At 36.8% G+C, this 26,582-nt stretch overlaps 1 protein-coding gene across 1 annotated transcript in view; it reads right to left on the minus strand.

The window, feature by feature from the left end:
* The window catches only part of LOC101558722 (multiple epidermal growth factor-like domains protein 6), a 525,059-nt gene that overhangs the window by 325,718 nt on the left and 172,759 nt on the right, over window positions 1-26,582 (minus strand). Inside the window, exon 3 of the mRNA XM_055124801.1 lies at window positions 26,352-26,474. Coding sequence (XP_054980776.1) covers window positions 26,352-26,474 — 123 coding nt within the window. The remainder of the gene's footprint in view (window positions 1-26,351; window positions 26,475-26,582) is intronic.

The raw sequence follows: 26,582 nt of genomic DNA on the forward strand, positions 1-26,582 counted from the left end.
CTGTTTGTGTGCCATGAACGCATTGCGGCGACTTGGGCACCCATGGACCAGATGAAGGGTTAGTGGAGAAGCTCATCAATTACGGGAAGCTGGCAGACACCAAAGACTGGGCCATGTGGATGACTTTCTGGCTCAAGGAAAATGATCTTATCCCAAAGCCTTTTCAAGTATTGCCCCCGCCCCCCAATTCCATAGCCAGAATGGCGGCTACACGAGAATGCTGCAGGTCCCAAATTGGAATGTCCAAGATCGGGCCAAGATGGCAGTGACGGAGTTTATTTATTTTTCTAAATTTTTATTTCATAAGGTTGTTTACATCTGTTGATTACATTCAATGTTTTAACACCAATCCCACCACCATTACACCTTTCCACCACCATTATTTAAAATTTTCCCACCACCATTCAAACCTGCATGCCAGGGGCAGATGCTGGGTTAATTCGCTTTCTATTGCTTATTATGAATATCATGAGAGGTTGGCCATGCACTTCTGGAATTCTAAAATTGTAAATGATTGGGGTCCAGAGACATCTCTGTAGGGAGCTGATCCATTTTGAGATTCATTTTTGAGTCTCTGGATCAAGGCGGTTGATGCGCTGAGATGGAGCCAGGAGGCAGATCGTGAAGGTGACAGCCGGGACCCACAGGGAACTATCTCCCACCCTACCCCTGCTTCGCAAAGACAGCAAACACACAATTCTAAACCAGCTGCTGCAGGGCCAGGACCAAGAAAGATCTGTCCCCAGCTTTCAGATGGCACTGAACTCGGGGTCTAACTGAAGCCAAAGAGCACATGGCCCTCCATCATCACCTGGGAGATCTCCGGCCTTGAAAGCTCTAAGAATTGAAGCCAAACCTATAAAACATCAATCTTAATTGAGTTCAGAATCTGCTAGAGAGCCTTGTATGAGTATTTGCAAACTATGTTTCTCTCACACCACCCGCACCTCTCTTTTGAATCACTAGAGAAAGAGATCTGTCTAAATGGTTACTATACCTAAAATAGTAAATAACAGTAAATGTTAAAAAGGAAAGAAAGAAAAGGAACCCATCTGGAAATTCCATTTTCCAATGACTTCCACTGTATCACTGTCACTGTCATCCCGTTGCTCATCAATTTGCTCGAGAGGGCACCAGTAATGTCTCCATTGTGAAACTTGTTACTGTTTTTGGCATATCGAATACACCACAGGTAGCTTACCAGGCTCTACCATGAGGGCTAGATACTCTCGGTAGCTAGCCGGGCTCTGCCAGAGGGATGGAGGAATCTAACCCAGGTTGGTCTCATGCAAGGCAAATGCCCTTCCCTCTATGCTAGAAGGATTGTACCGTCATTCCCTTGGTGCATGTGGGAAGTTCGGAGCCTGTCTTGAGGACTCTTCCCAGGCTTCCCGAAGCCTGAGACGCCAACTTGGGCCCTGTGTGCCAGAACTCGAGTGCACCTGGGGGTGGTGTCCGGGCCATGGCTGTCGCCCCTCTGGAATACAGTAGTAGCCACAAATAGCCAAAATAGCAAGAGGTCGAATTATCAAAGAAAGGATTTATTTACAATCAATTTTGTGCAACGTTAAATTTCATGCCTTGGCAACATAATTAATAATAGCATTCAGGTAAATTTTTAAAATTACAATATTATTTCTCATTAATTTTAAACTAATTTCTATTTAACGCTTAATGTATAAAAATCATAATTAGCATAAAAGAGTTTAACTCCCTAATGAAAATAATAAACAGGGTCTTCTTGATAACATTATCACAACCTTTTGCAATGTGATATATGGAAATCAAGAACAGCTTGATTAAATGAAAAAAGATAAGCAAATGTTCTTATAATAGTAAAATAATTTATATATGCATTTTAAGAAATCTAGTTGGAAAATGATGCATCTATAAGCATGTTTCTATTAGATTGTACTTGGGATTTCTACTACAAATTATTCCATATTATTGCTTATCATTTTTCTTACAAAGACTGATGCATTCCCTAGAGTCTATTTGGTCATCATAACATACTGATTATTCTTTCCTTACACATCTCATTGATGTCAATTGATGATTTTCATTTCCTGCCTTTCATTTGCATATATGAATCTTTTTCCATAACATACTACATGTCATCAGAGAACACACTGAACAGAGAAACAAGACTATGGGAACTCTGTGCACTGCTGCTTGTAACATAAAAACAAAGAATTTTGGAATATACATATATATTACCATTGTATATGCATAAATTCCCCACACAACTTGAACATAGAATCCTTTTCAAGAAGTTAACTATAGTGATTCATATGCATATACATATGATTATATATTTTAAATCATAATTATATATTTAAATTAAGGCTCTAGAAAAAAATTAACATATAGTTTCCATATACTTGGCTAATTCCACTTCAATATATATTCTTTTTGTTTTGTTTTGTTTTGTTTTTGTTTCTGAGCAATACCCAATGATGCTTAGGGATTACTCCTGGCTCAGCACTCAAGGACTCATTCCTGGCAGAATTGTAGTTCATGTGGGAAGCTGTTCTTGAACCCAGGTTTTCTGTATGCGATACAAGCACCCTAGTGTACTATCACTATGGCCCTTCAAAGTATATTCTTAAGATACATACTCATAAGTACACAGAAAAAAAAGCATAATAATGTTTATTATAGAGTTGTTCATAATGAAGAGGAGGGCAGGTTAAGGGTTAAAAACTCGCTTCTGCTAAAGCTGAATTTGCCTTTGTAACTGCTTGGCTGCTTTGAAAGATGTTTTCACAACCTACTGCTGGGCAGGAAATGGTCAACAAATGGGCCAACAAACTGCTCTAGGAACTGTAAACAAACATTTGCAAGGAAACAGTTAACAGTTAACAAATGTTGAGATAAGCAAATTAAGTCACCTATGTGTGATTTCCTTTGATCCAATAGGTGTAATTCCCTTTGGTCCAATATGTGTGATTCCCTTTGATGTAATATGTGTGATTCCCTTTTCTCCCCCGAAAGGGTACAAAAATGGCTCGCTTTTTGAGATCAGGGCCTTCAGCTTTGCCGCTCTTTTCAGGCATGGTTGAAGGTCCCAATATGGCTATATTGGCTTGAATAAACCCTGTGTGTTTGCAGAAAGACTTGTCTTGGTTTTGTTCTTTTGTTCCTCTGAGCCTCCCCCCAGGCAGAAATCTGCCAACCCCTAACAATAAGTGCCAACTTAAGTTGTTCATAATTTAATAGTTAGCTCAAATTCCCATATATTGACAAATGAAGCAAACTGTTAATACTCATATGCCACAATATTATTCAACTTCTAAGAAAAAGGAAATTTAGGGCTTAGAAATATAGTAGTGGGCTTAAGGTACTTACCTCGCATTCAGTCAACCTCAGTTCTATTCCAGAATTATGTATGGTCCCCCAAGAACTGCCAGAAGTGAATTCTGAGCACAGAGCCAGGAGTACCCCCTGAGTATTACCAAATTTGTAAAAAAAAAAGTCAAAATAAAAGAAAAGAAGAATATCATTGTATCACTGTCATCCCGTTGTTCATCGATTTACTCGAGTGGGGACCAGTAATGTCTCTGTTCATTCCTGTCACTTGCTAGTGTAACCCGGTGGTGTATTGGGGGCATTTTCAGGATCAGGGGAATGAGGACCACCGTTGTTACTATTTTTGGCATGTCAAGTATGCCAGGGGTAGCTTGCCAGGCCCTACTCTGATAGAAGGGATACTCAAGCATATTCCAGACATGTGAAAAACACTTCTAATTTACACACACGTATTTTTAGTTTGGGGGCCACACCTGGTGATGCTCAGGTGTTACTCCTGGCTCTGCACTCAGGAATCACTCCTGGTGGTGCTTAGAGGACCTTAAGGGATGCTGGGGACTGAACCTCAGTCAGCAGCATGCAAGGCATGTGCATTACATGCTGTGCTATCTCTCCAGGCCCTACTCAATATTTTTACCCATTTTAGAAGAAATATTTATGCATAGGCCAATAGAGTATATTTATACTAAATAATGAAGAAAGCATCTTAGAATATTAGAATAAAAGAAGAATATTCTAACAAATCATAGACAATCTTGAAAATATGCTGAAGAATCTAGTTACAAAAGACCACCTGTTAGGCAATTTAATTTATAGAAAACCAGAACAGAAACATCTATAGATAAGAAAAAGAGATTTATAGTTCTTTAGACCCAAGCCTTAAATTGAAAAAAGGGGGGCCCATTAATGTTATTCTATTGCATTCTTTAAAGGGGTGATATGTGTTACATGAATTTTTATTTCAGTATTGCTGGGATTGAGCCACACCCACCAATGCTAGGGCCTACTGTCAGATCTTTTATTGGGGGTCAATCATGGCAGTGACACCTAGGAGGTCATGTATTGCCATGGATTAAATCAGGACCTGTAGTAGCCTTAAATCCTGTACAATCTTTCTGGCCCATTTTTTTTTTATTTAAGGCTTGTAAAAGTTTTAAAAGTCTATACCTGGAAAAGCAGACTCAATCAAACTATTTTATATTAACTCGCTGATTAATAATTATCCATAAGAAATACTCAAAGAAGATACTAGCAAAAGCCTTCCTAGCCAGGAACTATGGGAAAACATCCCCTCTGTTGGGAGCCCATTAAAATGCAGATTCTCAGGATGTTATCACACCTGCTGAATCAGTATCTACATTTAAAAAGATGTAAGGTAATTCATATGCACATTAAAGATTGAGAAACACCAAATGGTAGTATTTTCTAATTGTTGAGAATAGTAGACATTTGCATAGATATTTTGTTTTCACATGCCTAAGGCCTTTTACTAGGGATTAAAGCAATTCACATTTAATAAGGACAGCATCTAATGAATTACAATGAACCTAATTTTCTTAGCTGTGGTTTTAATGTTTCACAATGATCAGTCAGGCCTCTAAAATGTGATAATTGTTTAAATATAATAAATTATAAGAAACATAGATCTGTCACTGTCACTGTCATCCCGCTGCTCATCGATTTGCTCAAGCGGGCACCAGTAACATCTCTCATTGTGAGAATTATTGTTACTGTGTTTGGCATATCCAATACGCCATGGGTAGCTTGCCAGGCTCTGCCATGCGTATGCAATACTCTCAATTGCTTGCAAGGCTCTCTGAGAGGGCGGAGGAATCGAACACGGGTCAGCCGCGAGAAAGGCAAACGCCCTACCACTGTGCTATTACTCCAGCAGATAAATAGTTTAAATGATCTAGTCCTTTGAGTTTTATAAACATACTATAATTTAAAGTCATTGATTAAAATGCGAAATTACATAGTTCACTTGTTTATAGATGCATAACAAATAATTCCAAGCAAACATAATTTCTTTTTAGGGAGAAATAATCTGTACTACCTTTATTAGTACAATTCTTATAATAATCTTTTATTAGCAGAAGTTACTTTGGTCATGCTCAATGACCATACATAAAACCAATTTGCAGAATTCAACCAGGTTTTGAGATATGGCTGGGGGTACTGTAAGATCTGTAGCTCAGCACTTCTATGAGCTTTTCAGAACCATAGAAATTTCTAATTTTTGAAATGGTAAGTTATTTTATATTTGGTACCTGTAATATTTCAAGCTACTGAGAGTATCCTGCTCGCATGGCAGAGCCTGGCAAGCTACCTGTGGCATATTCAATATGCCAAAAACAGTAACAATAAGTCTCACGATGGAGACTTTCCTGGTGCCCGCTGGAGCAAATTGATGAACAATAGGACGACAGTGCTACAGTGCAATTTTTATTGAGGTGCCATAATTTATAATAATATAATTTATAATAACATTCTAACTCCCCATCCACTATCAGAGTGCTTGATCTGTCGCATACCTCATTGTATGGTAAACTCATTTTGATGTAGGCAGGTAGATAGAGAAAGGTCCTTGGCAATGAAAATTTAGATTTTACAGAGTATCTGGGAAGAAGAATCTTAAGACTAGCAGATTCAAGAAAACAAAAGACCTGAGGAAACCATCAGCAGACCCTGGGGATAATAGACCCCTCCCCCAGGAAGTTCCCCAAAGACCAGCACCACTCCTAACCTCCCTGGTAACCTCCTTAGCAATGGACTTTTACCTGGAAAGAAGCCCCACCTGGGGACAGGTTGAAGAAACCCTATAAAAGACACCTTGAACAAAGGAATCGCACACATATGCTGCATAAGCCCATGTGCTCCTTGCGCCCATATGGCCAAGCACATGTGGTGCCCGAGCACCTGTGTCACCCGAATCTCCCCTCTTGAGATGTGTACTTTCATGCTTTCATGTCTAATGCTAGGATGTGTGTAGAGCTCTCTCCACCCTTGGAGAAGTCCGTGTTCTCTCTTGAACGCGTTACTCTTACACTTTTCTCTCCCACTTATCCCTTCCTCCTTCCCTCAAAAAACCTCTAAATAAAATCTGTTTTCTTCACTGCTTGTCTACTCCTGAAATTATTTTCCGCGAGCAAGACAAGAACCCAGTAACCCTGGATCCTGGGTGGTAGAGGCGGTTGGGGAGAAAGTGACCATCTTTCTCCTCCCTGCTTTATGTAAGTCACCTGTGGGGCCCACTGACATAAATTTCTGTAAACTAATTGTCCAGATGTATTGCCTCAATCGATTTGTTGCTTCCTTTATGGTATATCTTTATTTTGTTCTATTTCATTTTTCAGAAATGTTGGTACTTAATGGCCTTTTTTTTAAATTTAGATAATCACTTTATATTACTTGTGTTTAATTTTCACATTTGAGTTTTAAACCATGTATGTTTGTGATTAATCTCCATTTTCAAAACATTGTCTAAGAAAACTGTTGATATGATTCCTATTGTCTATGATTTTATGAGAAATATTTTGTGACCCTGAATGTGATCTATCTTAGAGGTGCATGTGCACTTGAGAAGAATAGATCCTCAACTTTTAGAGGAAGAAGGGCCCTATGTATGCCCATTGTTACATTTCTTCATTTAAGATCAGTATTTGCTTGTTGAGTTTGTCCTTTTGATTTATCCAGAAGTGAGAGAGGAGTGTTAAGGTCTCTAGGAAATTGTGTTGCTATAGATATCTTGCATCTTGCTTTTAGAAGTTGTTTTAAATATTTTAATGGTTCATTATTAGAAACATAAATGCTAAAGGGCATGTTTTTCTAGATGTACTGATGTTTAGGTCCTTAAGAAGTGATCAGGAGAGACAGTATTGCAGGTATGGTGCATGACTCACTTGCATGTGGCCAAATCCTGGTTCAATTCCCAATATCCCTGAGTCTTACCAGGAATGATCCCCAGCATCGGAAGCAACAGTATACGCCAAACAACAATAACAATAACAAAGTGACTATCCTTGAGTGCCAGAGCAATAGTACAGCAGGAAGGGTGTTTTTCTTGTATTGGATCAACCCTGTTTTGATCCCGGAATCCCATATGGTCCCCTAGCTCATCAGAAGTGATTCCTAGGAAGAGAACTAGAGTATCAGTAGAGAACTCCTGAGTATCGCCAGCTGTATTCCAAATTCTTACAAAAAATATACATTCTGTAACTTTGTATCTCTATTGTTGAATGCAGGTCATTGATAATGAGTGAGATTCTTGAAATGGAGTAGTTTATTTCCATCATTTTATAGAAGTTAGGTGGGCTTGCTAACCTTGTTTGTCTTTTGTAGCTTCTATTTTTCAAGACTATTGAATTATGGAAGCAATTGTTTGTATCATGTTTTCTAATTTGAGTGAAAATCTAACTGGTTAAAGTATATTCTTGGTGAGGTGTTTATTTCATTGACATTTTTTGTTCCATTTTGTTTTGTATTTTTTAAAATTCTATTCCACCATTGTCTTCTGGCCTAAAGAGCCTTGTTTTATAAATCCCCTGTGATTCTTATGGGCTTTATTTTGTATGTCAGTTCCTTTTTTGATCTTGCTGCTTTCAATATACTTTTTTTGGTTTTGGATTTTGTAATTCTGATTTCACTGAATATTGGAATGTTTCAATTTGGGTCTATGTTGGAACTTTTCAGGCTTCTTTATTTCTGAGTGCATGCATTCCTCAACTCTGGGAAATTTTTGTCTATGATTTCTTTGCCTAGTAGTTCTTCATCATGTTCACTTTCCTATTCCTGAAGGACTTACAGGATTCTTAAGTTTTCCTTTTGATTTCATCCTTTAGTTCTCTAGTGTGTTAGTCATTTTCAGACATTTCCCTGTCTTCTCTTAATTCTAGAAGTTTCCTATGTCTCATCTTAGAGACAATGTTTTTTTCTTCAACTGAAGTTGCTCTGCTGCTGAGGCTTTCTACTGAGTTTTTGTTTAACCTACCAAATTCTTTTCTTTCATTAATTCTGATTAGATCTTTCTCCTTTCTGTTCTCATACTTCTTTGTGCTTTACTAACTACCTATACTGTGGTTTCTTTGTGCTCATTAAACTTCCTCATCATGGTATCTCTAATCATGTTGATGGAGAAGCTACAGAGCTAGTTGTTTCTGGTAGAGCACTGTGTTATTATCTTTAATGGGCTTCTACATTTTCCCCATTGTGCCTGCAATGATCTAAGAGTGAATATTTGTAGTTCACCCCTGTGGGCGCTTTTGGAAGGATTGGGCTGAGTGTAGTTTCTGTTCTTCCCTGCCAGTTTTTACCCAGAGATATAAGGTACGAATATGAAGTCTGTGGTGCTATATGTAGATGAGTAGGGCTGTCATACACGAGTAGTTGATCATGGACTATGGGCCATGACTTTGGGTTTGGGCAATGAATGAGCAAGCAGAAACTTCTGGTTCTGGATATGGGCCTGCAGAGACAGTAGTGAATTGGTGTGAGGCTGCAGGTCCCAGGTGGAAGAGACATTATATAGCATTATATAGCATTATAGCATAAGCATTTTTCCTAAAGATTAATCTTGTTTTATTCTCCCACCAACTCTCTCTCTGAACTCATGTTCTCACAGAGATAGGGAAACTGAAAGCATCTCTGGGCTTTGTACCATTCCAACCTGACATGGTACCAACAGACTATAAAAGCAAATTCAGATAACTAGGAATATCTCCTTTCCTCTTCTTATATGTGTGTCTGGGAAATAACGTCCTCCTACAATGAACAGTGCCACTGTATAAGCTGGTTAATTATATCAGTTGTATCAAGCATGTTAGAAAACTCAGGTAATTTAATCAGTTTTTAAGGAATGACTACAAATAACACTGTATTAGAATAAGAGTGATTTGTTAATAATCAATTGCCATACATATTCTGATAACTAATCACAGAAGTCTATATTTATGCATTTAGGAAGACACTCACCCACTAAAAGGAAAAAAATATTCTCCTGAGGGAAAAATTGCGGAAATGTTTGTTTATATTTTTCTTACAGGAAATGGTAGATATGTTTAGGTCTGTTATAGTATGATGCACTTTACCTATGTATGATAAAATTTTCTTTTATCTAAAAAAAGAGACACATCAGGCCAGAAATAATTTCATGGCATAGTAGAAAATAAAACTCAATGAAATGAACACCTCACCACACTATTGCCAAATGAGAAATTTATATAGAAATTCATGGAGAATATGAAAGTGAAACAAAAAATAAATATGTTCTCATGTGTTTGGTTTAATTCACACGTGGCAATGCTATGGAACATACAAAATGTAACCATTATATAAATAAGTGATACTATTTAACACTGATATTAATTGTACTGAAGAATTGTACTCAATCTGTTAGGAAATTAAAGGCCTGAGTGGAACAGTAAAACTGAAATTTAACTTTAACTTAGAAATTATGGTATATAGTTTGAAGCTGACATATTGTTTTGTACTGTTCACTTGCCAGAGAGCCCGGCAAGCTACTGAGAGTATCCCACCTGCATGGCAGAGCCTTGCGAACTATCCATGGCGTATTCTATATGCCAAAAACAGTAACAACAAATCTCACAATGGAGACGTTACCGGTGCCTGCTCGAGCAAATCAATGATCAACAGGACGACAGTACAACGGTGCTACGGTGCTATTGCTCACTTATTTTAGAAATGTTATTTTAATCATTCTACAAAACTATATATAGAAAGTCACAAAGATAAAGACATCTAAATACACCTTAGATTTAGAGCAAAATAAATTAATTCTAACTTAACTCCTATTAATATTTTTTCTTTTTACATAATGGAGTTAGAAGATGGTACAATGACTAAGACACCTGCTTTGCAGGATATAAACTAGGGCTTTATCCATGATACAACATCCAGTACTCAGTGAATGGTGAGGTGTAATCTCTGAGCATAAAGCCAGGAGGAAACCCTGAACAAATGTGGGTGTGACTCAAAATCCAAAAAAAAATTTTTTACATATATATTTGAATCTCTTTTAATGAGACTTTATGGAAAGGGTAAAAGTCTTCATTATTTAAAAATTGGTTAAGGTACTTCTGTAACATAAAATTTTTTAATCAATTCTATTTTGAAATTATTTTTCACTATTTTATGTAATTATAGAAAATAAGATAGTTCTTGCAAAGGCAGGTTCCAACTCCTTACATTTCAGATGTCTAAAATGATACAGAACTGTAATGTTCTTGGTAAGTATGACTCCATGATTTTTAAGAAAAAAAATTCTAGAAGTGAAATACAAACTTGAAATCAGAGCAGAATGAATCTATTAAGAAATATTTCTGGCAAACGAAAAATATAGTAATTATATTCTCTTTCTCAAAGCTCAGCTTCTTTTAAAAATATTTTTATTTTATTGAATCGCCATGAAATAGAACATTACAGAGCTATTCATGATTGAATTTTAGTCATACAATGTTCCACCAACACCCATCTCTCTACCAGTGTAATTTCTCAGCACCAATGTTCCCAGTTTTCCTCCCCACACTCCACACCACCCCCACCTCCGACTACATCTATAGCAGGCACCTCTCTCTCTCTTTTTCTCCGTGTGTGTCTCTCTCATTCTCTCTCTTGCTTTAGGAATTAAGGTTTGCAACACAGATGTTGTAAGGCTATCAGGTGTATCCCTTTACCTACTTCAACACTCAGCACTTGTCCAGAGCAACATTGCCATAATGGACTGTCCTTTATTTTAACTACACTTTACTCACCACACCCTTGCAGTAATTTCCAACCATTAACTAGTTGCCTTAGCCCATTTTCCCCTGGCCTTGAATATTAGTTTCATACTTTAAAAAAATATCCTTGAAATGAATGCAGTCATTCTATACCTGTCCCTCTCCTTCTGACTAATTTCACTAAATCCATCCATTTATAGGCAAATTTCATGACTCCATTTTTCCTAGCAGTTGTGTAGTATTCCATTATGTAGAAGTGCATAGTTTCTTTATCCAGTTGTATGTTCTCAGGCACTCAGGTTGTTTCCAGATTCTGGCTATTCTAAATAGGAGTTCAGCTCCTTTTCAAAAGATAACTGAAAATAAAACTAAAAATAATTCTGAATTATGTTCAATGTTCTTATTATTCAGAATATGAAATTCCCAAATACTTCAGTTATATGTAGTTTGTAGTTTGGCTGCCCTCCATTTACATATACTTCCACACAGTTATTTTTCTTTGATTGGATGCTTCTGTTTTATTGTTTTATTTTGTGTAGGCAGCTGCTGATGCTGAGCAGGCTAGTATAGCTGTAGTTGATTTCTGTCCAGGTATATTGCCAGCAACGGCTCTTTTGAGACAGGCCAGGCTTGGTCACAGACTTCTAGGAACAGTTTTTCTCTAAACTCCTTCTTTCAGCTTCATTAAATTGAAATTAGGAAAGCCATTAATAAGTCCACCCCTCAAGAGGTTTAGAAAGTGATCCAGCTTATTTTAGGATATTTATTTTCATTATGGTCTCATCCAGCTTGCCTCACTTTCAAATATGCATTTAGTGTTAGCTAAAATTTGAGATGCTGTCATGATTATTGATTATTTTACATTATTAGGGAAGAACTTATTGGCTTTATGTAAAATGCTGACATTAAGAAAGATAAAGTGGTTATCTATGTTCATAGCAGGGTTTTACAACCACTGTCTGTTCATCTGTACCTAAGAGTTCGAATTGTTTCTATGGCTTGTCTGTTGTGAATATGATGCCATGAATACAGGAGGACATATGTCTTTTACAGTTAGTGTTTTCATATTCAAATAAATACCTGGATGAGATGCCTAGCACGTACATCAAAATATGCTTACTTTCATATATTATTACAGAAATGCAAATTTAAACCACATCACCTCACATTAATGATAATGATCCACATCAAAATTACTAAAGTTGTTGACAAGTTTATGGAGCAAAAAGAACTTTCCAACACTGTTGTAAGTTGGTAGAGTTGCTTTGAAAAAATGCATGGATGTTCCTTTAGAAGCTGAAAATAGAAATACCATGTGGCTGTATAATTCCTTAGTACTTTGCTTGTGCCTGCATATTTCTTAATCCGTACTTCTTTTTATGTCTATCGTGTTTATCTTATTTTCAGTATTAAACTCGGAAGAAAAATAACCTTACATGTAATTTTTACCTTTATTAAAAAATGGCATAAAAAATATAGTTTCCCAAGCGAACATTATGCTGTAGGCAAATTTAAAGTTAGTTTTTGGCAAAAACAAGTGTGTGGTTTTGCCTGACTTTGCAATTAATTGGGATCTAACACCAAAAAAAATGAAGATATAGTCAATATATTACTTTAATTTTTCTAAGACAGAAAATAGAAAAAAAGAAATATAGAGGTGAAAATAATGGGCTTCCTAATGAATGTATGAAGAAATAAATATGCTCACCCAACTGGCTACACTGTATTTCATTGCAAAATCATCACACCCTAATGTTTTAGTTCAAAAATTGGCTTATAACCTTTCATCATGTAATTGTCATGTGGTATATAATACCGCTCGTGACACATGAAAAATTAATGGAACATCAAACATGCTCATTAATGGCATTTGAATGTACAATTGCTTTTTGATGCACCATGAGCCACAAATCTATAATCATCAGCAGACGTTCCCTTGTTAGTGTATGTAAGTGAACACTTTACAGACTTCTCACTCCATTTCTACAATTAGTCCACTATGGTTAATTGGCATTTATTGGAAATATTGTGTCCATCTTTTTAACTATTAAGTAAGGGGCTAATCAAGAGCTGGGAATTTATGTCCTATAAGACAAAAGCTTCAGAATGACAATAATTGCTGATGCGTTAGATGGATCTGAAGATGACACACTGTGTCAGAGTATGATGCAAGCAATCTTGTATGAGTGGCACTAAGGACAGGTCACATGTCAGATGACGACAGAGGTATAGCATGCATGGGCACAGATTGAATTTTGTAAGATTTCACTTTGCAGCCTTGCACTAGATCTTCTCAAATGCATAACACTTTTACCATGATCCACATGTATAACTACTAATATCTTTAATGTTTTCATACTTTGAAAATATTCCCTAAACTCTCATGTAGAAATGATGCATCAAGTTTTGCTACTTAGTTGCAATAAATATTCATAAATAATCCATACATCTTGATGTTGCAACAAAGTTTTGATTTGTTTTTCCTTTTTAGTTGGGGTGAGTGAGTTCTCAGATATTTTCAAGAGGCCATACGACCTCTCCCAGCCATTCCTGGGGACCACACATGGTGCCAGGATTGATCTGGCTTTGTCTGCATGCAAGGCTTGCACCTTAAATCCTATGCTTTCTCTCCACCTTTCTCATCTTGTTCTCACCAACCTTACAACAAAGACAGTTTAATAATAAATAACATTAACCAATACAACTACAAGTTACAAATAATGATTACAACCTTTTTAATTGGAGTGTGGTCATAGGTGGAGATGTTCAGGAGATCTCACTCTGTGTTCAGGAGCCAATCCTGGCTCTTTGTTCAGGGGTAACAACCGACTCTGTACTCAGAGACCACATCTGTCTCTGTACTCAGGCCACATCTAGAGGTGTGTGAGGATAATATGCATTGCTGGGGTTCAAACCATTGCCATGGCTGTAGCCACATGCACGTTAAGTACAGGCGTAAGACTTTTACTATCACCCCAGTCCACACTCTACTTCTCTGTGGACACTCTAATTTTGGGAAGAAGGAAGTAACTGAGGAGGCAAGGAGATGTAAAGATTCTTCCACTAGTGATGATGCACTTTAGGTCTCCTAAACCCGCTGGGAGTGATATCTGAGTACAGAGACAGGAGTAATCCCTGGGTGTTGCCAGGTGTGGCCCAAAAACCAAGAAGGAAGGAAGGAAGGAAGGAAGGAAGGAAGGAAGGAAGGAAGGAAGGAAGGAAGGGAGGGAGGGAGGGAGGGAGGGAGGGAGGAAGGAAGGAAGGAAGGAAGGAAGGAAGGAAGGAAGGAAGGAAGGAAGGAAGGAAGGAAGGAAGGAAGGAAGGAAGGAAGGAAGGAAGGAAGGAAGGAAGGGAGACAAGGAGGGAGGGAGGGAGGGAGGGAGGAAAAAATCATTTCTTTAGTATATAAGAATTGACCATATTGGAATTTTTTCAAATCATTTCCATCTGTTTATTGTGCTAAGAGAGTGTCAATCCCCAGAGGACAATGAGTTCCAGGCACTAATTTTCATGTTCCCTAAGACCGGGTCTCAAAGGAGCTCTTTATAAATGACTATTATAACAATCAATTTAAAGAAGTAGATAATATCCCTACTAATTATTTATTCAAATTATTATTATAATCTTAAAATCAAGTACATACATACTTGACAAAGAGAGAGAGAGTGAGACAGAATCATGCAGAAATTTTTATGCAACAGAAGCCTCCACTCTTTAGGTCAACTAGATTTTTTCACTATTTTATTTTCTGTTTTGTCTTTTTTTTTCTTTTTACAAACCCTTGCGTCCTGGGCTGACTTTCAATAGATCGCAGCGAGGGAGCTGCTCTGCTACGCACGAAACCCTGACCCGGGAGCAGATCATCTACGAATGGTTTAGCACCAGGTTCCCCACAAACATGCGTTGCGTGATGGGCGAGGGGACGAAGCTATCCGTTGGTGTATTTGATATGCCAAAAACAGTAGCAGCAAGTCTCACAATGGAGATGTTACTGGTGCCCGCTCCAGCAAATCCATGAACAACAGGATGATGGTGCTACAGTGCTAAAGGTTTTTTTACTCTGTTGATTGGGAGCACAGGTATTTGCTGAAAGTATGGAAGAATTACTGTAAAGTATGATTAAATGGAGGAACAACACATACTATTTTAAAGTTTAAATTTAGCAGGATTAGTATAGATAACATAACTTTTACAAAGTAGAAATTACTAAGCGGACTGGAAATATTGTTGCAGAATGTCTGTGGAGATCTCGATCTAATAAAATAATAACTTGCTGAGTCATGTACAGTGCTACACAGAGTCTAGGAATTGTTTTGGGTGAATTTTCAGGTGTAATTGCTATTACTTTCATAAAAATATCTCTCAGGGCCAGAGAGGTAGTAGAGGTGTTAAAGCACTTGCCTTGCATGATGCTGACACCAGTTCAAACCCATCTTGTTTCACTAAGCTACTAGGAATAACTCCTGCACAGAGAATAAGGAATGAATCCTGAACACTGTCAGATGTGACCACAAACTAAGCAAAAATAGAATGAAATAAAGGGGGCACATAAAATTTGTATCATAGTCAATGATTCTAAAATTCAGTGCCATAAGAACCCACACTTTATTGTATTTTTCTTCTATTACTTACCATAGAATTGAGCACTGAGTACTCAATAAATGTTTTCTTTTGAGATTAATAGATCAAGTGGGAAAAGAGAAACTGGATTCCATTCACAACTCTACAATAAATTATCTGGAACTTTGAGGACATCAGTTAATCTTGCTAGATTTTAATTTCCCCTTATTTAGATCATGCTATTAGTTGGGCATCTCTAAATCCTAGCAACACTGTATCTCAAGGTTTCAGTTTAGCCTCAATTTTATCAAATTCATGTTGACTATCAATATCATTGACAGTCATGAAAAAAACTTACTTCTGGTGACCTTATCTGCAAACTAGAATTTAGAGCTTGCTAAAATCATTTATTTTCCCTAAGACTCCATCTATAAAAATCTTTTGTTCACCTAAAGGTTTATAATTCTATGACAGTAGCAGACTGAATCATATTTTTCATATATTCACATTATCATTTATGTTTCAAAAAATAAATTGGATCAAAATATGATAAAATTCATTTCAAATATTTTAAGACAATCCATCCAATAAAATATTTTAATAATGTATTGTGTATGTTCATACATTGCTAAAAAATGGATGATTTAATCTCATTTCTCAATGTGCATTATCTTTCAAAGTTCACTTATTAAAATGTACAGTATTACTATAGATAACATTTTATTTGAAAAAATCCCCCAACTCTTTAACCTTATCAAATTCAAATAGTGTGTGACAACTGATATTGTTGCATGAATAATTTAAGTGTCAGAGAAATTTAAGAAATTTTAAACTAGGTCAAAAGATTGATTTGCCCCTGAAGTAAAACTATGACTTGCATTTCAGTGCAACAGACTGAAATTTGATACTTAATACCCACATTTAATATCCACAATCATAATCAGGTTGCTCAAGTAATTTAATGCCAAATGGTACAGTGATAATACTTAAATAGGGAAATGATACATAAATAAATAACAGGTTTATTGGCCAAAGGCTTATATACATTTATATTTGAGTATATTTATCCATTCATTAATTCAAAAGTTTTATTTTTCATTATCTTAGAGCATTACAAAGCCGTTCATAATTGGATTTCTGTCATATAGTATTCCAACACTCATCCCTTCACCAGTGTACATTTCCCAGTAATAGTGTCCTCAGGTTCCTCTTCATCACCTTTCACCCCACCTGCTACCTGTCTCTATGGAAGGGGCTTTTCTTTTCTCTCTCTCTCTCTCTCTCTCTCTCTCTCTCTCTCTCTCCCCCTTACTCTCTCGCTCACTCTCTCTCTCTCTCTCCCTCTCTCTATTTATCTCCTCCTTTTGGGCATTGTGGATTGCAGTATTGATACTGAAAGGTTATCAAGTATATCGCTTGCCTACTTTTAACCATCAGATGTTGTCCAGCATGATTATTACCAGCTATTATTGTCATAATAATTTCTTCTCTATCTTACCTACCCCCAGCCCCCCACACACTTGTAGTTAGTTATAACTAACTACAGTCCTTCTAACCCCTGTTTACCTTGATCATGAATATTGTTCTTATATATAATATATATGAACAGAGATATTACTGGCACCCGCTTGAGTAAATCGATGAACAATGAGATGACAGTGATACAGTGATATATACCACATATTAATGCAGTCATTCCATATCAGTCCCTTTCCTTCTTATTCATTTCACTCAGCTCAGCATCCACTTATAGGCAAATTTCCATCCACTTATAGGCAAATTTCATACTTCATTTTTCCTGACAGCTGCATAGTATTCCATTGTGTAGATGTGCCATAGTTTCTTTATTCATTTATCTGTTCTTGGGCACTCAGGTTCTTGGTCACTTCTTGGTCATGAACCATATTCTGGTTATGGTAAATAGTGCTGCAACGTACATAGTAGTCCAGATGGTTTTTGTTCTGTGTGTTTTTTGGTTTCCAGGGTATTATTCCAGAAGTGATATTGCTGGATCAAATGGGAGCTCAATATCTAGTTTTTGTGAAATGTCCATATTGATTTTTAAAAAGGCTGGACCAGTCGGCATTCCCACAGACAATGAAGGAAAGTCACTTTCTCCCCACATCCACACAAAAATGGTTGCTTTTATTCTTTTGGATGTGGGCCATTTCTGTGGTGTGAGATGATATCTCATTGTTGTTTTGATCTGCATCTCCCTGATGATTAGAGATAAAGAGCATTTTTTATGTGCCTTTTTGTCATTTGAATTTCTTCTTTGAGAAAGTTTAGTTCATTTCATCACCCTGTTTTCTGATGAGATTGGTTGTTTTCTTCCTGTATAATTCAACCAATGTCTTGTATATCCTTGATATTAACCCCTTATCAGAACGGTATTGGGTGAATATCCCTTTCCATTCCGTAGAATGTCTCTGTATCCTTGTCACTGTTTCTTTTGAGATGTGAACCTTCTTAGTTTAAGGTAGTCCCATTTGTTTATCTTTGATTCCACTTGTTTGTTCTGTGGGGTTTCATCTTTGAAGATACTTTTAGCTTCAATGTCATGGAGGGTTTTTCCGATCTCTTCTTCAATGTACCTTATGGATTCTGGTCTGATGTTGAGGTCTTTAATCCATTTTGATTGACTTTTGTGCATGGTGTTAGGTAGAGGTGTGAGCCCAGTATTTTTGCATGCAAAACTGAGCACTATTTGTTAAAGAGGCTTTCCTTCTTGCTCCACTTAATATTTCTTGCTCCCTTATCAAAGATTATATGGTCATATATTTGAGGGTGTATGTAAGGATATTCAACCCCATTTCATTGGTCTAAGGATCTGTCTTTGTTCCAATATCATGCTGTTTTAATTATTATTTACACTTTGTAGTACAGTTTGAGCTTAGGGAAGGTGATGCCTCCCATATTCTCCCCCCAAGAATTGCTTTAGCTATTCATAGGGGTTTCTATAATAGAAGTGGTAAGAGTGGGCATTCTTGTGTTGTCCCTGATCTGAGAGGGAAGGCTCTTAGTTTTTCTCAACTGAGGACAATGCTTGCCATGCGCTTGTGGTACGTGGCTTTTACTATATTGCAGAAAGTTCCATCAATTCCCATTTTGCTGAGAGTTTTCATAAGCAGGTGCTGGATCATGTCAAATGCTTTCTCTGCATCATTGACATGATCAAATGGTTTTTATCTTTTCATATGACGGATTATGTTGATTGACTTGCAAATGCTAAATCACCCTTGCATTCTGTGGAAGAATCCCACTTGGTAATGATTTATGTTCTTTTTGGTGAGTTATTGGATTCTATCTGCTAATATTTTGTTGAGGATCTTTGCATTGGTTTCCTCAGAGATATTGGCCTGTATTTTTATTTTTTTGTGGTGTCTCTTTCTGCTTTTGGTATAATTGCCTCACAAAAACTGTTTGGAAGTGTTTCTTTTCCTTCAATTTTCTGGAAAAGTTTGGAAATGACTGGAAATAGGTCCTCTTTAAATGTTTGGAAGAATTTCCTAGTGAATCCATCTGGACCAGGCTTTTCTGGGAGGGAATAATTTTGATTACTGTTTCAATTTCCTTGATAGTGACTAGTCTATTCTGGTATTTCAAATCTTCTTGGTTCAGCCTTTGAAGGTTATACGGGTCAGGAATTTATCCATTCCTTCTAGGTTCTCTTGTTTTGTGGTATACAGCAATTCTAGGTAATCTCTGATAATTTTGAATTTCTTTGGTTTTTGGTGTAATATCACCCCTTTCCTTTCTGATCCGATTTATCAGGGTTCTTTTTCTCTCTTTGTGAGTCTTGCAACTGGTATATCAATCTTGTTTATTTTTTCCAAAAAAAACAGCTCTTGGTTTCATTGATATTTTTCAAATCCATCTTTCAAAATCCAGCTGATTTTTGTTCTATTTTTATTATTTCTTTCCTCCTACTTGGTTTGGGCTTCTTTGGTTGGTCATTTTCTAAGATCTTAAGGTATGAAGTCAAATTAGTTATGTGGGCCCTTTCTTTCTTCTTGAGAAATGCTTGCAGAGTTATAAATCTTGCCATTGACAATGCTTTAACAGTGAACCACAAATTCTGGTAGCTCATGTCTTCATTCTCATTTGTTTCCAGGAAGCTTTTGATTTATTCCTTGATTTTCTTTAGGACCCACTTGTTGTTCAACATTGAGCTATTTAATTTCCAGGTGTTTGATTTGATTTTCTGGTTTTGTGTGTGATAAACTCCTATCTTCAGTGCATAGTGGTCTGAAAGGAGTGTCAATACAATTTTTACCATCCTGATTCTATTGTGGTATGTTTTGTGTCCCAGCACATGCTCTATCTTGGAAAATGTTCCATGTGCAGTGGAAAAGAATGTGTGTTTGGTTTTATGGGGGAGAAAATTACTATATACATCTATTAACCTTCTCTCTTTCATTTCTTTGTTTAGAGCCAGTACTTCCTTGCTGAGTTGTAGTTTTTTGGATCAAGAGGTGATAAGGCGGTGTTGAAGTCTCCAACTACTATTGTATTGCCACCAATGTCCTCTTTGAAGTCTATTAGCAGTTGTTTTAAGTGATTTACTGGCACCTCATTGGTTGCATACTTGTTGAGGAGTGTTATTTCTTCCTGATGTACATATCCCTTGATTATTAAAAAAATTTGCCTTTGCTGTCCATTCTAATTTTTTTTTCATCCTGAAATCTATGTTGTCAGAAACTAGTATAGCTACTTTAGCTCTTTCAAGGGACTTTGCTTGAAGGACTGTTTTCCATCTTTTGACTTTAAGTGTGTGTTTGCTCTGACTGTTTAGATGAGTTTCTTGTAGGCAGCAGGGTTAGAGTCTCACTTCTGGCACAGTCCTAAAATTTGCAGGGCATCCCCTCTGGGCTAGGTGCTCAGTGGGCACCTAAATCAGGAGGGGCCTTTCAGTCTGTTGGGTCTGCTTGCTGGGTATGCTGCCCCATTCAAAATTGTTTATGGAATTCTTTTCTCTACTTGCCTCTTGTGAGCTGTGGGTGAAAGAGAGCTAAGACATATATTCCCATGTGAGAGTTTCATTTATACTGTACACGTGTGGATAAACACAATGTAAGCAGTTCTATACTAGAGGTATATAAAATATGATAGAAAAGAATATGTAACTAATGTCCTAAATGTGAAAAACAATACACTTTGATTCCACTAAAGAGCAGTGATGGAATCAGATGGGGGATACAGAATATTCATTGCTGCAATGATAAAATAAATAATAATTTAGAAAAATCATATAGTTACAAATAAGGAGCCTACAGATTAGGAGAAACATAAGACTTCTAAAAATTGTTACGTTGATCTGTTGATATTTGAAGCTCAGTAGACCAGCTGCATGAATGCAGTAATGGGAAAAAATGAAAAATTCTATGAAATCAGCCTGTGAATGGAAAGCTTAACACCTGATAATCTGAGTAACAGAAGAGGATTAGAGGTAACCTGGCCCTGATCCCAGTAAAGCACCTTCTTCCAAAGTCACTAACATGTTTCTGGGGCAAAATTCAACCCCAATTGAATGAATATGAGAAAGAAACTACTTGTCTATTCTGCTCATGGTTGTAAATCCTTAGGCAAAAATAGAAGAAAATTGTATGTAATAGCAAAACAGATGATAAATCCATTTATATTTTCTAAAAGCAAAAAGAAAGGAGCTGGAATGATAGCACGGCAGGTAGGGCATTTGCCTTGCATCCGGCCGACCCGGGTTCTATGTCCAGCATGGTCTCCTGAGCACCACCAGGGGTAATTCCTGAGTGCAGAGCTAGGAGTGACACCTGTGCATCATCGTATGTAACCCAAAAAGCAAAAAAAAAGAAAAACAAAACAAAACAAAAAAAAACCACAACAGAAAAAAAAGCAGAAATAAAAATCTGGCACACGCTATTGTTGTTTAAACTGTGGTTCCCACTTGAATTTACTACCTAATCTATCTGTAGAATTTTTATTAATTTATTTTCTTTTTATTTGAGGCCACATTCATTATTGCTTAAAATTTACTCCTGGGTCTGTAGCTCAGAGGTTGCTCCTGGCTGGACTGATGGATCTGAATTGCAGTGCCAGAGATTGAACTCTGATCAGTCCCACGAAAGGCAAGTACTCTACCTGCTGTAAAATCTCTTCTGTCCCAATTTTAGCCCTCTCCCAAATGTGCATTTGTGAAACAATCCTTCTAAAATTCACTGACTTGAACTAATGAGATAATTTGTATATATGTTTCCTTGAGGAAAGTAGTTTCTATAGAAAATTATCTGTGTGACTTAAAAAAATACCTTTTTAGATAATAACCTTATCCTACCCTCTAGATATCTATAGAAACCTTCCATTTTGATTTCTATTTGCAAAACCTTCTTATTTATATAGATTCTATCTAGAATACTTTGATGAAAAATAAATTCAATCTCTATGTTTTATTTTGAACAGATTATTTTCTTAAAATGTAGCTGGCTTCATATTTGAAAAGCTATGAATACCTTAATCCAGTTAACAGGTAAACCTATATACACACATATAAATCAATGTTCAGTTAAGCTGGCAATATTTCCTTCTCTAATCTATGCATTATTAGAATTTATCTGCACTGTGAATCAGAAACCAGTCTTCAAATCACTGTTGTTTCTTCAAGCAGAATATACTAAATACTAATGTAACTGAGCTCAGCAGTAGAATTCTTTATAATTTTGTAACTCTGTAGAAAAGATTAAAAATTAGATAACAAGGATATTACAAATACCTTTAGGTCATTTTTAGGTTTAATTTGATGGCATAGAATCTTCACTAAAATGTTGATCTGTATATTTAAAAAAGTAATTCAAATAAGTTCATTTTTAATTTGTGCAACCAAAGAATAATTATTTTCAAATGACTATTTTTATGATTATAGAATTGAGTACACTAGATGTTGAAATTGACCTTTCCTGTTTTCATACAGTAAATAAACATGCATCACTTATTACGGTATCCTTATGCATTGTAATGCTCATTTGCAGTGATTTTAGAATGCATCCAATTTTCAATATAGTCTCTATAAATTTTATATAATTATATATATAAAGAAGTTTGAGATCATTGCATATTCCACTATCCAGCAAGTTGAATCAAGAGCTTTACCAATTTAACATCCAGTTGCTAAAGGAAACAGAAAGTATGGTGAGAAATGAGAGACTGAGCAGGGTAGCTCTGTTTTCCACATGGACCATAAGATATGAAAGCAGCAAAATTGCCCTTTACTGTTGAATTGCACTACTCCATACCATCACCCCCTGATTCTGTAACTTGGCAATCAGTGAAGCATATAGGTACGAGGGGGGTTGGGGAAGGAACTCTTGGCAATGATATTCAGCTGAAGTTCACTAAGTTATAACCAGCATTAATCCATTCGGAAGCTACTAAATTCCTATCAAAGAACAATTCAGTGGATCCTTCTTGACAACACAACACTCTACAAAGAAACATGTGGAAGAATCATGTGGAACACACTCTCGATCTTGTCTCAGATTCATCCACACCTCTCTACTCTGGCCTTCCCACTATTTCCCTTTACATTTTGGCACACACAACATCTTGAAGATGACCCAGGGACCACTTCCCTGGATGTGCCTCCTTTTCCTTTAACTTCGTGTATGTGCTCCAGTCCTGTGAGCTTCCCGCATACCAACTTGGAGTATGTAATCCCTTTGTGATACTCTCTCCTGTCTCTATCCTATTTCCTACATAAAGTATCTTTGCTTCATTCTGTCTTTCCATGTTTCTTTTTCTGTGAGAATAGACAAGACTGGGAAGCTTGGGTAAAGGTTATTACTTTATTGTCTATGTCTGTAGGTGGTTGTGAGGTCTGAACTGCCATGGCAGCTCCAGGTGGGATTGTGGTACAGCCAGCAGGATGTTGGTAGCAGCATACTCTATCTGGTGCCTACCTTCCCCCGTCAACTGTGAAAAAACACTGACAACAGTAGTTAGTCTTTTATCCCAATATCAAACTCCCAATACTCATATGCTGACTTTTCTTTCTCATTCTGTACAAATAAACACTAGTGAGATGAAACCCTGGAAATTCTCTGAATAGTTTGACATTTTTATGACTAACTCAAAGTTACTCGATGAAAACTTTAATGAAAATGTGAGATAATTACTTGCAAATAATTAGTGAGCATTGCATGTCTTATCAGTCTAATAATATTGATAGTACAACATTCTTATTGATAACCATGAATAATTTCTGAGCATTGTGGATACATTTGGGATTATGATGATAATAATGACAATATATAAAAAAGGGAAAGAGAACTTTCAGGAAAAGGCAGGGTTTTAACAATGTTTTCATCTTACTGACTATGTTGTCACGTGTCATGCTTCATTTAGACACCATGCGGTCCTTGACCCTTTCTGGCCACTGACATTGAATAGGTCATTGGAATAATATTGACAGACAACTGCATCAGTAATAATCATGACCTAATTAAAATTTAAAAAAAGGCCTGGATTGGTTAGGACTTGCCTCTCTCTAAAAGAATGTAAAGATATCCTTCTGAGAGAGAACTCTACCTGGCTGAAACCTCTCAGAAAGGCTTATGCACCATAGTTTCTTTAACCAGTCTCCTGTTCTTGGTTACGTGGGTTTTTCCAGATTCTGGCTTTTTTATTGAAGGAGGCATGGTCAGGTCAAAAAACATTTTTTTATTGAATCAGCATGAGATAGAGCATTAAAAATTGTTCATGACTGCATTTCATTCATACAATGTTCCAACACCCATCCCTCCACCAGTGTAATTTTCCAGCAACAGTGTCTCCAGTTTCCCTTCCACCCCTTCAAGCCATCCCTACCTCAGTCTGCCTCTCGAGGTGTCAGAAGGGAAACTAGGGGACATTAGTGGTAGGGAATGTACACTGGTGGAGGGATGTATGTTGGAACATTGTATGACTGAAGTCAGATCATGAACAGCTTGTTAACTATGTATCTCTCAATGATTCAATTAAAAATAAATGAAAATAAATCTTAAGTGCAGATGCTCTTGAATAAGTGTCAGTGATCTACCTAAAACTGATCACTCTGCTTCCCACAAATTTTATGAATTCTCTTCCCCTGTCTGCAATTTCTCTTGTTTTGGATGTACCAATCCAAACTAGAATCCTATCCCCAGTTACCTTCAGCTGGATGTGTTATGTTGTTTTGTTTTTCCCCCTACCAACTTATTCACATATACCCCCAAATGAAAGTCTCTTATGTGTGGGAGGGGAGGGTTGTAGATGGGGGATGAGTACAATTCTGTTAGGCAATTTAAAAGTAGCTAGAATAAATGCACATCTTTAGCACTGCACTGTTGTCCCGTTGTTCATTGATTTCCTCGAGTGGGCACCAGTAATGTCTCCATTGTGAGACTTGTTGTAACTGGTTTTTGGCATATTGAATATGCCACGGATACTTTGCCAGGCTCTGCCATGTGGGCAGGATAGTCTCAGTAGCTTGCCAGGCTCTCCGAGAGGGTCGGAGGCATTGAACCTGGGTCGGCAGCATGCAAGGCAAATACCCTACCCGCTATGCTATCGCTCTAGTCCAAATGCACATCTATGCAATTTTAAAGTGCATCTTTAAAAATAAGATGATCAAGTATTTTGTTGTGAAGTAGTAATAAGAAGAAAAGTCAGAAAATGCGATATTTAAATCTGGATGTCTCTATTAAAAAAGACAGGAAGTAGTTACTTGCATTAGCCAATGTAAACAAGAATTGAATTCATAAATGATAGCTCAGTTTGGGGTCAGAGTGGTCCCTCAGCACAGATTCAGGAGGAATCCCTGACACCATCAGTTGTGCCCCATCAAAAAGCAAAGTGATGGCTCAATTCACAGTTATAATTTGAACACTTACTTTCTGTCACTGTGCTAAGTACTTCAGATACATTATTAAATAGCCTAATCAAGTTTTGTGGGCTTAGGATCTGCTGGTAATGAATTTTACAGATGAGAAAAGACTCTTAGCAAGATTAAAATAATATGTTTAGGTTTCACAAAGTGAAAGTGACAGAGTTGAAGCTAAAGCCCAGGTTTCTTTGAATACAATGCAAACTCTACGTAACTCTATGTTATGACTTAACACACCAATCTGTAAGGTTTCAGCTTAGGTTTCAATCACTGCTTCTAATCAGTAAGTTCCTTCAGGAAAGAATTAAGTTACTGCCAATTTTTATATCCCTAGAGCATGGAATAAAGCCTGATGTTGAATAGGAACTCAATGGCTGTCAAGTGAACAAAATGATAAATTAACAAATAACAAAAAGAAGGAATTAATTTTAAATGGAAATGGAAAATTGATGTGTGGGATAAAAAAGCTACTTTTATACCAAGAATATTATTACTGTGCTTAGTTTTGTGCCCCTCTGTTTCTATTGTAGCCATATATGACTATTTTATGATAAACATTATTTTCCTTTAGAATTAAATTAAATGCTTTATAAAATATGTATCTTACTGAGGGATTTAAATGAACGATTGAAACCCCATAATCAGAACATGACACAACCAAACCAGCGTATAATCATATGTTTCCTACAATAAGCTACTTTAAGTGTCCTTAGGGTTACAATTTTGTAATCTAGATATGAGAGGAAGATCTTGACTCTTTACAACATACACCACGAGTGCTTCAACTCACTCTGAATAAAAGACAAACCCTTTCTTTCACATTACATGGATGTTCTCTCTTCCCTTATCAGTGAGCAGATGGTTTTAATAGTTACCTTTACATCCTTTGTCATCTTCCTCCAGCTCCTGGCCATCTTGACATTTGCAGTAATAACTGCCAATTGTGTTACAGCATTTCCCTTGACAACCACCATTGTCAATGGCACATTCATTTATATCTGCAATTTAATATTTAAACAGAATTAGTTTTCTATAACTAAACTTACAAACAGAGTTCACTGGCTCTCTTAAAAATGCATCCTTATTGAGGAACAATTGCTTTTAGA

The sequence above is a fragment of the Sorex araneus genome, chromosome 2 (genome assembly GCF_027595985.1).
Source record: "Sorex araneus isolate mSorAra2 chromosome 2, mSorAra2.pri, whole genome shotgun sequence".
NCBI classification, from domain to species: Eukaryota; Metazoa; Chordata; class Mammalia; order Eulipotyphla; family Soricidae; genus Sorex; species Sorex araneus.